The sequence below is a fragment of the Cydia strobilella genome, chromosome 17 (assembly GCF_947568885.1).
Source record: "Cydia strobilella chromosome 17, ilCydStro3.1, whole genome shotgun sequence".
In the NCBI taxonomy this organism is placed as follows: domain Eukaryota; kingdom Metazoa; phylum Arthropoda; class Insecta; order Lepidoptera; family Tortricidae; genus Cydia; species Cydia strobilella.
Genome location: NC_086057.1, coordinates 12,496,968 through 12,515,281, shown reverse-complemented (window position 1 = coordinate 12,515,281; position 18,314 = coordinate 12,496,968). Strand labels below are relative to the sequence as shown.

Below are 18,314 nucleotides of genomic sequence, written 5' to 3'. Positions count from 1 at the left end.
ATATACTCGATATTAATTCTTAATTATCGGATCCGCGACGTTTGGCGTTATTAATGTGTTTTTCATGTGATTAAATATTTTGGATATGCAAATGAGTCGGTCAAGTACCAGAGTCGCAGAAATGCACTGGAGCATCACAAATGATTAGAAAACAGAAGTAAAGCCGGCCAACCCGAGTTTTAACACTTTTAACTGCCAGTAAAAACTAATCGTGGGTGGGCCTAGATCGATGTTCAAAAACAGAGGCTCTACCGCGAAAATCGAATATTCGTTATATGCCTCTGTCGCTCGAATATGCACGAGTGGTTGAGAGGCAGACAGCGAAATTCCTATTTTCGCGGTAGGACTTCAGTGCCGTTCTACTTGTATATCCTCTCCCAGGGAACAACATTCTGATATACGAGTACTAACGAAACTTGTTTTTTTTTTTCAACTCGCGCGCATTTAACATTAACCCTCCAACTGGCGTGTCCCTCGGGAACCCTCGGTAATCAGTAGGAGTGTGTTTCTATGTCAACACGCGAGCCAAATAAAAAACACCAGCTGACAGTTGACGCTGGACGAAGGAGCCACTTTTTAAGGGAAATGCACGTGGGTCTTTTACCGTAAAAGTTTTAGACTTAGGTGTTAAAAACTTTTAAATATGTATATTAAGTACAAAAAAAAACAAAGATAGATTGCATAAACATACAATATAAAAACAGGTAGAATTAACACTTGTAATATTTTTTATTGTTTTGCTGTTTTATTTTGCCAATCACGTTAATTTAGTTTTTAAATTGTAAATATATGTGTATTTGGAAATGGGGTTAAATTAAAAGTTAATTTTGCTGTAAATACTTCGTACGTTGACATAAAAGGATAATGTGAATGGCTCGCTCATAAAAAAATATTTTAATGAGTTGTTAAATATAGCCCTGATTCGATAATTTAATGTTGTTTTGACATCACTATTGTAATAAAATAAATTAGCGGTTGTATTACAGCTGTTCATTTTTTGCCATGGGATTTTACGACCATTGGGTCAATTCTGAAATTTTCTTGTGACGTGTTAAAATTGAATTGTTAACCGAAAATAAGGACAGCCCAAAGAGTTCGGGGCAGTCCAAATGCAGAAATACATAATTAAAAAAGTTATTTTTATGTAATGGTAGAACTCCTATAGATCTTTGCTTTTCACTTTCAACGTTTTCCTGAGTTATTTAAAACAATGCCAGCCCATCCGGTGCAAAAACAAGACCCAGCGAAGGAAATACAGACTTGGCTGATCCTCTACCTTACCGAGTACTCGTCTCACAACGACCAGAATATCGTGACCTGTACGTTCATAAAAACTGCTCGTAATTAGAGATCAAATTTAAACGATACGCCCGATGCGCCTAGAGCTCCACTTTCAAGAAAATTTCGCCAATTATGGGATCACTTTAATATAAAAAAGTCCTATCTACAAAATACATTGAACAACGCATAAATACCTTTCCAAAACAACAGAACTTCCTCACTTCTAGAACATCGTAACTGCAATTATACCTATTCGTCTACATACAATACACGTACGATACTATCATAGTGAATAGTTTAATAATATTCATAATAATAACAATTATAGGTATAACTGACGAACTGACCTTGTATCTAACTTACAAGACTAAGCTACTCAGATAAGATTTATAACTTTAGATCGAACCGATACCCTACGAAACATCACTGGCAAAAATATGTTTTGCCACTTACCTGAGATTAGAGAGACCCAGACACTAACAGATCAGGGGGCGTTCAAATATTACGTAACGCTATTTGGGGGAGTGGGGGGAGGTCTTGTAAAACGTTACGAATGTCGTAACGTCAAAAATGTTCGATTCGAAAATTGCGTTACGTAATATTTGAAGGGGCTCAGAGCGACAGTAAGGAATTCACAGAAAAAATGTTGTTTCTGATAAATCTGAAGTACCTCCGTTTCCGTCATCATGATTGAAAACCAATCACAGTGTTATTATATTTATAATATTTAACTGTTTTTAGCATTATATTTATAAGTTTATATTACCTATATAAGATTTATCTATGTATATTTTTTCCGAAACTTAAGGACATAGGCGAATCAAGTGCCCACATATATTTGGTACCTACGTAGGACCGACGTCGCAAACTAATTAGTAACTTGTATCCTTAATTTTTAGGGTTCCGTACCCAAAGGGTAAAAACGGGACCCTATTACTAAGACTCCGCTGTCCGTCTGTCTGTCCATCTGTCACCAGGCTGTATCTCATGAACTGTGATAGCTAGACAGTTGAAATTTTCATTTGTATTTCTGTTGCCGCTATAACAACAAATACTAAAAACAGAATAATATAAATATTTAAGTGGGGCTCCCATACAAGAAACGTGATTTTTTGCTGTTTTTTTCCGTAATGGTACGGAACCCTTCGTGCGCGAGTCCGACTCGCACTTTTCCGGTTTTTATTGGATGTTAATTTTTGTTTTGATTCCTGCTGGACTTCGAACTTTTGTGCTTTGCTTTGACAAGAAACACTTGTAAAAACTAAAAAGGAATTATAACATTCCATTTTAGGTTTTACAAGTGTTTGCTCAAATCAAATTATTTATTTTCAGGCAACTAAGGCCCATAGATACATAACTTATAAACTAACATAAATTGTATATACAATAATAAAAAACTTAAATACTAAAAAAACATTTTCGTGACGCAGTATTCTGTTGCGGCGTAACCTGTATATGTTCGAAGGCGAAGCCGAACGCTAGCCTGCGAATAAAGCGCTATATTTGAGGTACGATTGTCGCGAGCGATGGGCTCTAAGGACTATTACAGCGGAATGCTGCTCCGCGACTCTTGCTCTCTTCCATACAATATTCTACCACAATCCAGAAAGTACTATCTACACCATACCTCTGCGCACATACTACCTTTCTAGAAATACAATTGCCAGCGTCCGAACATCGGCAGTGATCGTTTTTTATAGTTTATTTAATACGGCTATTATCTCGACGAGTTCTCGAAAATGATGGCGGATAGGGGTGAGCCGATGCGAATATATTTCGGAAAATTTACTGTATTAAATCTGCAGTACTTACTGTTTAATCACTTAAGTATAATTTAACCCTATGAACGCCAAGAACGAAAAAGCATGTAGCTACAACGATAAAAAAGAAGAAATAAATAGGTAGTTTATTAAACAAGGAGAACGCCACAATCGAAATTTCAATAAGTAGGATAAAATTATAGTATGTATAAAATATTGTACAAAATTAGTGGAGGTAGTGGTTCGTGTGGCCGTTACGCCAGCAGCTGACGGGAAGCGCCATCTGTCGGCGCCCCGGAAATGCAATTTGTTTCGTTTTCGAATTTCGTTCGATTCCCAGTACTGTATGCAAAGCAGCCAGACATTTGCCTTTGCGGTTAACGGAGCCGTCAGCCCGTCACACTTCGACAATCGTAATTTTTCATTTAGATTTTAAATAAAAACTAAGACCATTAAAGGCACGCCACGCTATCTTAACGTGAAACATACTGAAGCGGTCAAATTAGATTCGGTGCGTAGTTATAAGACACGTGTATGTCAGTCTGTACCTACCGGCAGATGTGGGGTTCGGGTGAACAATTCCTTTATAGCTGAATGCGATCGTTATTGTAAAATAATTACACGAGATACAGCGAGCTGTTTACGCTTAATCTCTGATATTACTTTAAAGGTCAGCTGTAAATTATCTCTTTGATTGTTTCAAAATAAGAAAGCGAATCAGTTTTAAGTATACCAGGGACAAGGACATATAAAATCGTAGTGCGCATTTGGAATATTCGGGTTTCGAAATCGTTAACCGCCCGAAACATCTGCCGCACGAGCACCTGCGAACTTTAGTTTTTTTCCGTCAAACCGAATGATCACGATGAGATGAGAATGGTTGATAACCCCCAGTTTTATGTTCCCCTGGTGAATCTCAACGCTTCAGCAGTCCAAAGGCTGTCTGCTACATTATCTTGAACGATCAAATCTGTAACGATCACATTTTCATAATGAAATGTGCAAAGGAACATTTTCATTTCTGCAAATCCTTCAGTCTCGAATTTTGCAAATTACAAAAGCTTGATGGATCAATAAAATAATTTTTAAAGTGAGTCGTTTTGCGTGTAATTTGACTACTTTACGTTGCAATTGACACCTGGGGCACGAAGTTCGCCTTTATTTCGCTCGTTATTAAGGAAATAAGCAAAAGTTGAGCGCACGCACGCACGCCGGCCTGTAATTTAGACTGCTGCGAGTAATTGAAAAAATGTCTCCGATGATTGCACGATTTAATGCCGACACCGACACTAACAATGCATATTAGTTCAGATTGAGGTTACACTACTTACAATTACAAACGTACGTAAGCTGGAAAGGCGAGATCAAAGCGTTGTCGAGATAAGCGCACTTAATTCCTGCACTCGACAATATTTGGGACGTCTCGGACGGCCGTCATCCGTTATCCCCCTAACACGCTTTAAACTGTGCCCCATTTTGCGATGCAGTGAACGTTTGCAAAAGCGATTCGTTGTTTTAGGATGAATTGTTTGCAATATTAATGCACTAACCCCATGTTTAAATTTATTTTTCACCACACCGGCTCGGTAAGGCTCTCTTTGTACTTCAAGAACTGATGAGAAAGTTGCAATTTATCCACATGTGAAGCGAAGTAATCGGATGCAAATTTTGAGTTGTTTGCTCATGTTGGCTGATAGAATTGACTTTTTTGAATAACTTTTTTGAATGATAAATATTTAATAACGTTCACTTGGGTTTGATTTGGTTTCATTTTGTTTGATGTTTTACAGTAGGTATTTTGTGTTTCACTTTTTGGCAAAATTCGTTTAACCCTCGTGCCTTGAAACCCTCGCAACGCTGAAGATTCCATTTTTTTGAATCTTTCGCTTGCTCGGGTATCAATATTAGCACGAGCGGTTAAACAAAAACTTGCAAAACAAAACTATTCTTCCTACTTCAGACGGGTTTTTATCAGTGCTTAAGAGATTGGAGTTACGTATGAAACCACATTCTCAATTATTATAAATCTCCTACACTATAAGCCTCACACCGGCGACGTGACAACTAGTACTCGAAGACTGGCCATCTATAAATATCTGATCGAAGGTGAGCATGTAGCGAGCGACAATACCGGACTTCTTGGACTATCTTTAATTACACCAGCAGGTGGCTCGCGCAAAAAGCACACAATTAACGACGCGAAATAATGCGCCAGCATACGAAAATCTAAAGGCAACTCGACACCGAGCGAAAAAACCGAGCGTTTCATAACCGTTTTTCTTGAACGCTATTGAACGTTTCCATGGATCGGGTATCAGCCACCCACTATGCGGAGGCTGCGAAACTCTACACCGATGACATTCGTGTCGCGTCGCGTGCAAGAGGGTTGCAGGTTCAGCGACCGCCCAGAGTACTATTTTTTTAGGTTATTGCCTTTGATAGACAAAGGCCTCCGTGATCGCAAGAAGGCCCTGAAAGTACTTAGTCCGTTGCTCTAAAAATGCCGTTCACAGGATCATTTTACGACCAATGTGCGGGAGGTCTGTCTTAAGTGTTAAATCTAACCAGACTACGCGCTTTTTTAATGCTGAATTAAGTAGGTATTCAGACCCTATAAATTAGTATAAATCGTACATGTTTCAACTAAAAGTCAAGCCAATTAAATAACAACTCTTTTAACTCATTTTCTGTCAACTCGATACCTGATAAACCCGCCAATGCAAGAATAATGAAGTGAAACCATAAATCCCGTTCGCGGCATTTAATTTATCGCCATTAGTTCTGATTAGAGCAGGTATGGGGTATGGGCCCAGGTAGCTCAAAGGCCCTTCACGCGGTTTTCGGGTACAGTTATAACACCCTGCCATGTCAAAAAGCAGCATGTCCATTGCATGGGCAAAAACACCTTTTTGATTGTATAGTATCGGTAAAATATATGATGAGTTATGACGACTCTAACTTGGTTACTTAAGAGTTATATTCGTTTGGCTTTGAGATAATATTTTTAAGTAGTTGGTGCTTTTGTTGCAAGTGTTAAGGCATTTCACAATAATGGACTTTTAACAAAGGGAGAGATAACATTTTTTTTAAATTCGGGTAATTATGTTCGCTTTTTCATTGAGTCCTTGAAGGTTCTTTGTGTTGCCGATTCTCCGGCCTATAGTTAAGTATGTAATGTAATTACGTATGTATTATATATTTCCGCTTATTGTGATAGAAGCGATAAGCACCATGGCGTATGTTCCATAGTTGATGTGACATTTTATTTTGTAACAGTAAGATAAAATAAAATGTACTCTTTAATATTAAGCTCGTTACAGACGGAGCGATAATATATCTGCCGATATCGGTTGTAGGTACTAAAAAAGGGTAAAAAAATAGACCAAAGAGGTCAATAAGGACTACAGACTTAAGAGGTGCATAAAAGTACATAAGTCTAAGATTTGTACACACGATACCATTCACAACGATTGTTTTATATAATTTTTCAATAACAATAACACAAAGTACAAGCAATTTCCTTATGTTATTTCATTAAGTAAATTTATGCATATGAGGAAAACCTCATTCTAATCGTGTTTAATTTTAGTTGAGCTAATTTACCGCAAATGATAACAAATAAATATGTAAGCTCTGTTTATTACATTTCGCGCGTTGACTATATATTTTTTGCATTTTCTAAACAGGTAGGCGTGTATTTTTTAGATTAAGTAGTGCTTATTCATTTTACGATGATAAACAGTTTTATTTGCGGCCAAATAGGTCATTAGGTACCACGCAAAATAAATAAGATTCATACTTTCTTGAAATATGGTAAGTAAACCAAAACTCACTAATTACTACCACAAGTTAATAGCCATGATTTTTATTTAATTATTTTTTCGTAAGTTTTGGTTGTCGCCTGACGAAATTTTCAGTATTAACCGTAAACTATTTGACTTATTTTTTTCGATTCATTTCTATTTAAACGTTATTTTCGAATCATATAAAACTATCGCACCAATACTAGAGACACCAGGGTATTATAAAACATAAAGAGGTGTACGTTTGTAGCATTTACTATATAAATAAAATAAAAATAAAATTTGTTTATTTCAGACTTCATAATGGTCCATACATGTTAGTACTTAATACTTAAAATAATCTTAAGCAACTAAACTTAAATTATTTATATTATTATTAGTGTATTTTTATTTTGGCAGGAGCCAGGGTACACTCATCGGCTGCTACATATACACAGGTACACATAGTTACTATACACAGGTAAAGGACTACGTTCACACGCCAACGGCAGCTGCCAACGGACAAGAAAGGTGTATCGACGGTTGCAACTTGAATGTAACTTGCCCTTTTAAATTAAGAATGGACTGCATTCAGCGAGGGACAAAATACCCTTTACATTTTTAAAAGTAGTTTAATTGTTTCGTTAATAACTAGCTGTAATTAGTATTTATTGGTCTATCCTGTGCCAATTAAATAAAATCGTAATAATGCAGTGTCTTAGTCTTCTTACCGAGTAAAGTGTTTAAGTATAAGTAGGTAGAGGTGTAGAAGTGTTTTATTAAATTTAAGAAAAAAAGGTACCACCTACAACGATACCAATTAAGCGCTAATTGGCCTAAGATTCCTTTTCACGTGAACCTTAACATTTGTTTCATGCAGATCGCCAAAGCAAGTTTGTAATTTGTGGTATAACTCGCGCCTCCCTTGCGTGTATTAATATAGCAATCATACGGCAGTATGTGAAGACAGGCAAAAAAAACACCTACAAACTACATATACTACAAAACATTGGCCCATCTCGTTTCCAGTATATCTTGACCCGTAGATCCATATCAAGTGTGTGTAATCATAGGTCTGATACGCTGGTAGATATACTAGTGTTGTGAATAAGTTAAAGCCAGCCATGTAAATTAAATAATACTTATAAAGGTTGGAATCCGCTCAGACGTGTACAACGAAAAAGGACAAGTGTTTTAAATGTCTGAAGTCTGAAGAATTTAAATACAAAAATAGTTTTCCAAATAAGACGCTATATTTTCTTAAATACGTTTTATTAAGCTCCGTTACTGTGTCAGAAAAAAATACGTTATTAAGGCCTAGGTCTTTGAAAGTTATAAAGAAATGTTTTCTTCTCATACCGGAGTCCTATAACTAAAAAAGAACTATGTAGTTACCTAATAGTTTTATGGTAACTAAAAGTTGTCTGGTTCTTGGCTTTAACGGTCTTAGACAAATAAAACCCTTAAAACGTCAACAAAATATCTACAAATAGTTTATCATGTGACATTTGAAAGTAACGTTTTTCAACGTAACCGTAAGTTGACGGTTAGGGGCAGGTGGGCCCGCGGCGGTTAGCGCAGATGCCAACGAAACCGTTCTTGTACGTTTTAACTATTGCATAATGAATTAGTTTAAGAATGAGGTAAGAAAATATATACATATTTATATTTTATCTCATACTTAAGAAGTTAATAGAGCATTTCATAACGAAAATGTTAGACGCCCATTTTTGTTTGAGACTACAGTTTTTAGGCTAAGCCAGAAAATATTTTTAGTGCTCCGGACAAAACTTAGTTCACGGAGCATTTATGGAACCTAAATTCGGCATATCCTGAAGTATACACTAGCATACTAACGTAAGATACTTAGTGGGATGATGGTGGAATGCTAATGACAAATTTAAAGAGCTCAAGGCCGATGTCATGTCAGATGGATAGATAAACTAAAATTAGAATGCTTAATTTCTTCTTAATATATTTCATGAGTACTCAGGAAGGGGCGCAATAGTATATAAATAAAATATAAATAATGTTCATCATCATTCAATGGAGTATCTTCCAGCTTTCCCTATCCCGCGCCAGCTCTTTGACTTTCAATGTTCAATGTATTTAAATAATTATGTCATTTCATTAGCAAACTATGAAAAAGATCAGACACACAGCGCTGGCTTGAAATTTAACTACTTAACAAAATTGAATGCAAACATGCAAATAAAGAATTTACTTTACTTTACTAAATAGTCTAGCTGTCTTGGGGTACGAAAAAGTACCTACGTGCCTACATGAAACAAGCACTGACACGCCATTTAAACTGGTAAATCAGCTTTTGCGTTGCCAGTTGAAATAGATACGCAATTTAAAAACATACTTGAAGGGTTGTCCATGTCAGTTTGACAAGGTTTTCCGTCGACGTGATTCCATCGCCGTTAAAGAGGTTAACAATATCATAATCGTCGTAAACATGCGTACGATACACATGTGCTGTTGCTAGGACGGAACCGTTTTTCATACATTCGCACATCTGCGTCCTCCTCCGTATCCTGTCATTAAACCTTACAAGAAAACGAAACGGCTTTTTTGTTCAGTAATGTAGTCGACATTAAAATTGCTCTGAAATTGCGTTTATAGTAAGTACAGAATATTGAAGGTACAGAGTAAAAGCTACATACAACTGTGGGAACGCACAGCTTCGTTGTTTGATGCTGTAGCTCTGCAAGTGATAGTCTCTGTGGCAAGGGCAGTAATGAGCGGTGGTTATTATAGTCAGTAATCGAAATGGGACTGTGACTAACTAACGCCTTGACAGCCGAGATGGATTGTCAACATGCCTGCAAGCACATCGACTTGCTCGCTCGCCAGAGTAACCTATTGAAATCCGCCCGACGAGGAGAATTTGACTTAAATGTAACAAAATAAGACTGCTTTTCACATCGGCACTCGATCGACCACTAACCGCACATCCGAGCCGTGAAGCGGTAAGCGTCGCGACGCCGCACATTCGATTCACAACTCAGAAACAAAAGAGCTTAAGGTTTATAATTAAATGGGAGTTGTAGTCGCGCCGGATTACGGGTTTATTTGTACTGCTCGGCAATTAGGAAGTCATTCATTAGGGTCCCTAAGTTTCGCAGACGTGGGGGTGCCGCGTGACGTCATGCTGCTTCTTTCGCAGCGCAATGATTTCTAGCTCGATGCACCGACTAGCTCAAGATCACAAATAGTAGCAGTGGAGAATGCTGAGCGACGCACAATACAAACAACAAGGCAGGCCTCCTCCCGCGCGCTGGCGCCACCGCGAGCGACAAGGACAGGGAAATGCTAAGGAGCACAAAAATAACCCTCGAATTCGTCGTAGTATCGTAGATCCCTTTCTTGAGCGATAAGGACGCAAGATACTTGTGGCGTCCCAGAATGCATCTGTCAAGTTTAACAAAAAACGCGGCCCTGGAATTTCGGGATGTCTCAGCGCGGGACACATGCTCGTTTATTTTTTAGTTGAGTTTCATTCAAAAATTGTCAACGGATAGGGAGATTTGTGTAATCTTGTTAAGTTAAAGCAGGTCACTTAAGAACTAATTTAGCTATTGAACGTTCGAATAGTAAGCTGACATTTATTGGTTCCAATTCAGCCGGGACGCTTATGAGTTTACGTGGCCGTGTGGGGTCAACGGCTAGTAAGGCGTATGGCTAGGCGCTTCGTGGGAAAAGGAGCTAGTAAGTATCAGTTTCGCTTTTAGCCTTCCGGTGAGCGGGGAAAGAGCAAGACGAAAGTACCAGCGGCGCAGCAGCGTGCAGAAGCCTTGACCCTGAGTGGGAGGCGTCGACCGGAACGCATAGCGAGCTACATTGCGAATCTTGCCGATTCTGCCATCGTCGCTCGGCTGCTGCTGCGATCTTGGTACATTCCGCTCGCACGCGTACCTGATTACTCAAATACTCACATAAGGATTTACAAAGAAGAAATGAAGGCTAAAGAAATTGAAATGTACATTAAATAAAAAAAAGTACAAGTGAAGTTGGTCTACGCGGCTGGATAACGTCAAAATCGAGAGTTATTGTGTATAAAAAGGCCGAACATCAAAAGATGGCGGGGAGAGGGGCTCATTGATGTGAAACCGGTCCGCTCGTCACGACGGGGATGGATGGCTCCAGCCTCTAGCCACAGACACAATATCGGAGTGGATAATGTTGTAGGAATACGGGAGAAGCAATCCGGTAAATGTTATAGCTTAGTTACAAACGACCGTTGATTCAAGGGAAATTTACGTTCCGTAAAGTAAGACACAAATCCCATTTCATAAGTCTTGTAAACAATTTAGAAAAGCTGACTCCGAACGTGTTAAAAAATATTGTTACACTCATACGCGTAACAACATAAGTTTTAACTAACATTTTGGACCCACAACGCATCGATGCAAATGTAACTTTAAAAGCTACACGTTACATTTAAAACACCTTGCGCGCATGTAAATCGCGACAGGATAAAGTATCGTTTATGGAATTGACACATGCAAAGCACACGCTGGTGCTACAAATCAAAGGATCTGAGAGGCCGACAGGAGGTCAGATCGACAATCTCAAATCGAAACCGATAGTCGCGGCGACCGGACGTGACGCGTCGCGTAAACGCGAGAATTTTAAACACAACTTGTTTCAATAAGGCTGTCATTCTTATACAAGCAAGCCAAATGTATCATTATAGAACCATTATAAGAATGATTATTGAGAGCCACAACTATCCTTCGTTAGAGCTATCAAATGTTCAGTGGAGTTCCACAAGATGCATGCTAGGGAACTTCAAGTTCATTTCATGGAAGCTTTGGAAAGTTATCTAGATTGTTACTTCTTTTTATGTTAATACTTGAAGAATTTTATTTTTCTACTGTTTGATATACGGCATAAAGATAATATCATAAAATACATACAACACCAAAAAACACGCCATTCTTGCGCGGACCACTTTACACATCAAAACTTCTGCTGAAGCTTAAAAACTTGTGTGGGTCTCATCTTAAGCTGGTTCGCTTAAGGCGAGATGCTAATGTCACCCAAATGTAACCAGAACAAAAATGTTGTCCAAATTCGAATAAACTCAGTCCTTAAATCAAGGGAATAAAGACGGTAATTGATAAACGGAGCGCGATTTTATTTTGCTATTCATGTCATATTAAACTGCATTGTTTAGACTGTTTTAGGAATCGACAGGAATTAGTAATAGGTATTTAAACGCCTAGCTTTCACAAATGTATAACTGTGCAGACTGTGCGCAACACGTGCGTGCGCTAACAGAAAATATTGCGTAGAATAGTAGAAGTAGTATTAGGTGTTACTGCATTAAACCTTAAACAGATTTTATTTATCTGCTATTTTAAATACTATCCGCCCAGACTTATATTGACCGGGATATAGACCGTGATTACCTTTTGTATTATTTGTGAGTCACAAATAATACAAAAGGTAATCACGGTCTATATCCTGGTCAATATGTCTAGTGAAACTAACCGTGAATCATTCAAAACTCTAACTATCTGCCCATTTTCTTTTAACTTAGGAAAGAGTCGTGGTGGTCGACTTAAGAGATGGCGAGAAGACTAAAGATACTTTATTATGGAGGATAGGAAGTATATGAATGAGGCCTTTGATTTGGGCATTTGGGAAACTTGATAGGTTACAAAAACATGGGATATTACGCAGCTACCTACCGAACCGGTGTTCAGAGATTATGAAAGCGAATTCCCTGTTTCAGTCATTTCCATTTCAGGCGTACTTCCTATCATGTTACGTTACCTACGAACCTATACACAACTTTGTAATTTCTTTATTAGAGTAATTTCTATATGTACCTACCTATTTGTGAATAACAAAATCCAATACTTTACATGGAATTATAGATGTCTCGTTCTGAAGTAGGTAATGAAAGCGCACAGACTTGTGTTGTTTTAAATTAAATACCATGAATGATTCGAATATAATAATCTTCACAGCTTTAAAGGTACTCAAAAATACAGGTAGAAATCCCGTGAAAGCTCATAAAGGCCGTATTGAGTTACCCATTGTACCGACTGCAAAAAATTATGCTTTTAGATGTTCCTGGAACCAAGGCAGAGCTACCTGAGCTGAGATTCAATAGAAAGAAAATAAACCCAAGATAAAGTACTCATTGAGCGTAAATCGGTATTATTATCAGGGAGTAATTTTGCGAAATTGAGCGGTAGGATAATGAACTTTAATTGCTTTGTATAAGGTTGATTTTGTGTCGCCTAGTGTATAGCACGTGAATGTTGTTTATTTTTGCCTACGACGATGTTTTTTCAGCACCTTGTATAAACGAGAACAAGCTAAATTTTTCTGCGAGACTATACCTACCTAAGGTATCAATACTGCGCGCCATACCCTTACAAAGGGATGCTATCCGTCTGTTTTACCCTAAAGTAAACCTTTTCTAAGCCGGGTAGGTACTACAAGTAAGTACAATACTTGCTAGACAGCCTTTCTGGCTCGATCGAGCGTCATCTCACAAATAAGTACCTATACTAGAGATAAGTTTTTGTCATTTAACAAAAGAAACACAACAAAGATCTCATTTCTTAAATAACCCTAACACAAGACGAGCTTTCGCGAAATGTTGATTTAATATCGCGCTCGAATAAAAACAAAACGCGGCCTAAATATAACGACCTGGCGTGATACCTTGTCACATTAAACGGCTTCGGCGTCTTCGTAAACATTGGTGCGTGGAGCGCGGCGCGGTAGTTAGACATGGTTGTAAGTAGTATGTATATTTAGGGCAGGATGAAAGGGCTTGTCTGGAGAGCTGCTATTCAAAAATCTTTAGTTACAAGTGCATCAAAAACCGACCAATATACTGGTGATAACTTTAGCGTAACTTTTATGCATGTTTGGGTCAGGTTATACTGGATATAAGATATAAGGCTCATAGTAGGGAATGTTATGTGATGTAGTTTTGTATATACTGTATACCTACACATGCTAGGTGTGTGGGGTAGGGTCAGTTACTGGGAAGTTTACATTTTCTTGTCTGTTGTGTGGTTCTCATGATTTTACAGTGCAGATTCATTTTGTGATTGCGCAAGTTTTTAGCCGACAGCCGAAATGTAGGTAGTTTGTACATGTTTGTACCTATATATATCGGTATTACGTATGTGTGTAGGCGGGTAGGTACGTCTAAGAGTACATATTTGCCCTTTCCTGCTTATGATAATATAACTACGTTAAAAACATAATAAACCGCTATTATTATCCAAGAAAACAAGGCTAAATATATAAATAATATGTCTTAGTTTTTACAACATTATAAATTTTCATTTATATTATTTTTAATAATCAGATTATTACTATAAAATAAACAGTGCTCCGCTCGCGCTTTGCCGGTTTTTTGCTCTCATTTTACAATGTCTGGATGCAAGTCTGCGTGCACCGTTTCAATAGCGAAAGGACGTAACGGCTACGGTAAGTGAATGTTTCGAAGCTTTTATAAGTGTTGTTGTATCGCTGTATTCGAATCGCTTACAAGGCTATCGCTTCAAGTGTTGCCAGTGAAAGCTTGATTATGTATTTATTACTGATCAGTTTAGCTTATATTGGTTTGCGCGGTAAGCGATGCGTATAGTAGCAATGGTAACAACATATTTCTTATATGTATGTTGTTCTGTAGGCAGGTCTTTTTGAAGGGTTGTATTGTACCTATGGTTTGTATGTGTGTAGCATGGGAAATGTGGAAAGCTTTGTGTTTATTTTGAACTGCGTTCGAATTCATTCTAAAGTACTTACTAGGTAACTAAATGAGTTAGGGGAACATACTATGAGCTTTTTTACTGTATTTAGTTTCTTATCTATCGTTCTTACGCAACGCATTTATTGTAGATAATGCAAATTTTATGTCTACATAGGTTAAAGTTCACTACATAGTATAAAACAAAGTCGCTTTCCGCTGTCTGTATGTCTGTCCCTATGTATGATTAGATCTTTAAAACTACGCAACGGATTTTGATGCGGTTTTTTTAAATATATAGTGATTCAAGAGGAAGATTTATATGTATAATTTGTAAAGGTTTTGTGTACTTAAATTAGTTGAACTACCCGTGCGAAGCCGGGGCGGGTCGCTAGTGTGTAATATGGTGTAGCTATGTGCATGAAGTTCTTAAAAGCTTAAATTAATGCTACAATCTACTTTTACATTTTGCTTAAAAATAAGCTGACCAAATAGGCTTAATAGACAAAATAAGCCTAACCTACAACCTACTACAGTCGCCATCGGATATATCGGAGTGGTCAGTGTTCACAAATATCTAAACAAAGCCTCTATTACCTTTCAAAGTGTATGTTGGATGTAGCAAACTGGATAGGAAAGCTCCAAGTTCTAACCCCTGTCTAGCAGGTTAGTTGGCGCGAACTAATTTCATGCCAAGCCAATTACTGCACTGACAGATATTAGGTAACTTGTGTAAAATAAATTGCCTATTGTCGACACCCTACCAATGGTAGGCAACTTTAACTTTATTTTCAAGATGATTTTTGATGAAATCGACATAAATTATACCGACATAGTAAAACATGATGATTTCTCATAACGCCAAAGTAACGTTATTCTTCTACACATCAATCTTTCTATTAAATAATAACGTTCATAAAACATGCTTTAACAACAACAGTGATACAGAAACAAACTAGTAAGGATACAAAATGCCACATATGACAGTTTGGACTTAAGATTTGGAAAATTTAAATAATGTTCAAATTATCGAGTTGCAAAAAGTAATAAGAACGAGTGTATGCACTAGAACTACGTTTGTTTACACAAATTACAGTGAAAAAGTTGGAAAACAAGACGCGCACCAAGAAGCCTTCACGCAAGCCTACAATGTTTCACGTAAGGCGATACGAAGCTCTGTTAATGTTAATTATTAGTTCCAACACAGCCCGAGCCTATCCTAACAACCCGCAGCCGATCCATCCACATTCTACCATCTAAAAAACATCGGAGAAAAGATGCGATCTTCGCGCACAGTTCAACAATTCCAGAGAAACCGACCCGCGCCTTTGTCGGTGTTTTACAATAGAAAAAACAACATCCCTCGATTTTTTGCCTAAGGGTAGGTAACCTTAATTAAATCCGAGTTTTTTGCCACTCGAACAACTTTTTAGACAAGTTAACGATTACACGATTAACCACGAAGGCATGCTACACCTGCCTAGCAACGGTAAACATGCAACGAAACCATTCTACCCCTAGAAAGTTAGAAACTAGCGTCCACCGCCTACCTAACCTCACTTTAGCAGTCGAGCTTTCGTAGAACGAATAAACAAGCCGCCTACTTACAACGATTAAGCGACACCTACATTAAACTAACCGAAATACAAGCACCTTAGCTACTTTTAACAATTAATCGATACATTTAGCGGGTCTCGAGACACGAACAACCAACCACTCGTGGGGTAGGTAAACAAAACACTACCTACAAAGCACAGATATTGTGAATTCGGTGCGAATTACTGCGAATTTCGCGAGCTAGGGGAGGATCGAATATAACCTAAAAGCCAACGCACGTGCGCCCTTACGTAAGGGTTGAGACGCCGGTTTACAACAGCTGTTAACGTACCTTGTCTGCCGACGATCTCGGCGACGTGCTCCGAGGATGGTACAGGGACGCACTCGGTCATGTTTTGCGACTTCTTCGCGCGGTCGTCCGGCGGCGGCGCGAACCCCAGGGGGCTCGCGAGAGGGTTCGCCGTGGGCAGGCTTTCCCCCAAGTTGAGGAGACTCAGCTCCAGCGCTAGTTGGAAGGCGCGCTGGTCTTCTACCATGCCACCGCCGACCGAGCCGAGCTCGCCGAAGAGGCTCGACGGCATTTCCACTTGCGAAGCTATTTTGCTGGTTAAAGAGAGGTAGCCCTCTCGTCACTGGGTTAAAATGTGCGTTCGATCGTCTAGGTGCCGCGCGGAGGCATGGACGCGTGCGTGCGGGTCGGCTCGCGGCGGTGAACTGTCGCTTGCCGGCCGGCGGGAGCAGCGCGCACGCGTGGCGCGCGGCGGCGCGGCGGCGCGGGGCGCGGGGCCGACTGCATCAGGGCGGCATCGGGCATCGCACAGCTTCCGCCCGCCCTGTACTACGACCACGCTGTCCACGCTACCTGCCTACTAGTCGGCTAATACCTATACACAGCCGGATTCACATTTGTCTGTCGTGTTGTGTTGTGTTGTGTCGTGACGCATCAGAACGGCAATCGGTTACATACATTTAATATGGGTGCGTGCACATTTGTCTGACGCAGCGTGCATCACAACATGTCAGACAAATGTGAACGCACTCATATTAAATATATGAAACCGATTGCCGTTCTGATGCGTCACGACACAACGCAACACAACACGACAGACAAATGTATAGCCGGCTTAACTTATAAAATATGTAGTTTACATAATAACTGACTGTGGCCGTTGCACTTCTTAAAAAGTGTTGCACAGGGCAAATCACACAACTTGTTAAGGCACTGAACTCATTAGTCTCATTACTTTTTACTTCAATACACGCAAAATACCAATGGAAACATTAACTTAATTATTAAAACTTTAAACATATGGCAGCTTACCTACTTACAATAGGATTTATGTTTGTAACTTTTCCAGGCGTGAGGGTTAAATAGGTAGGTAGGTATAGAAAATTTCTGAAAATTAAATATTTTAATCAGAATCGTGGACCGTGATATAAATAAACTTGGTATATTAATTGTGTTGTTTAAATATATATATTATTGTTAAATTTCATCATCATCATCACCCACCTTTGCCGTGTAGTCTGATCTGCTACTTTTGATGCTAATTGTACTGTATTATGGAACTAAACAAACAAATAGGTACCGTCAACCGGGGTGAATAGGGCTGGCTGGGGTGAATAGGGACAAAACTTAAAATGTGATTTACCTGTCTTTTTTTTTAATATACCCACACAAATTGTATTATACAAAACCTACAATTATTTTTAAACATGTGTCGGTATTTTTTTAAGAAATTGTCAGGAATCGCCTGACCAAGAATATATGATCACGCGCCATGTTGCGGAATTTGACATGGAACTATTTTTTTCATACTATACTGAACTGTCACCCTATACCCTATACATGAGAATGAACAGCGCCCTCTTGACAATGATCATATATTACTGGTCAGGCTTTAGATCATATCATTGCCTGAGTACCCATAACACAAGCCTTCTTGAGCTTACTGTGGGACTTGGTCAATTTGTGTAAAAATGTCCTTTAATATTTTAGATCACATTTTAAGTTTTGTGCCTATTCACCCCAGCCATCCCTATTCACCCCGATTGACTATACTTAGACAAGTACTGCAAGTAGGTACAAGTACAGGGTTAGACGGAAGTGGGTTCAGATCCGGACGGCGTTCGCCGAAGTGATAAAGAATCAGGGAAACTGATTTAGATCACCGAATATTGGCGCCATAGGCATTTGCTGCT

General features: G+C 38.8%; 1 protein-coding gene across 1 annotated transcript in view; it reads right to left on the bottom strand.

Moving 5' to 3' along the window:
* Nucleotides 1-16,835, bottom strand: part of LOC134748726 (RNA-binding protein MEX3B) — a 63,458-nt gene extending 46,623 nt beyond the window's left edge. The window contains exon 1 of the mRNA XM_063683499.1: nucleotides 16,444-16,835. Coding sequence (XP_063539569.1) covers nucleotides 16,444-16,693 — 250 coding nt within the window. The 5' untranslated portion in view covers nucleotides 16,694-16,835. The remainder of the gene's footprint in view (nucleotides 1-16,443) is intronic.
* Between the last annotated feature and the right edge of the window lie 1,479 nt (nucleotides 16,836-18,314).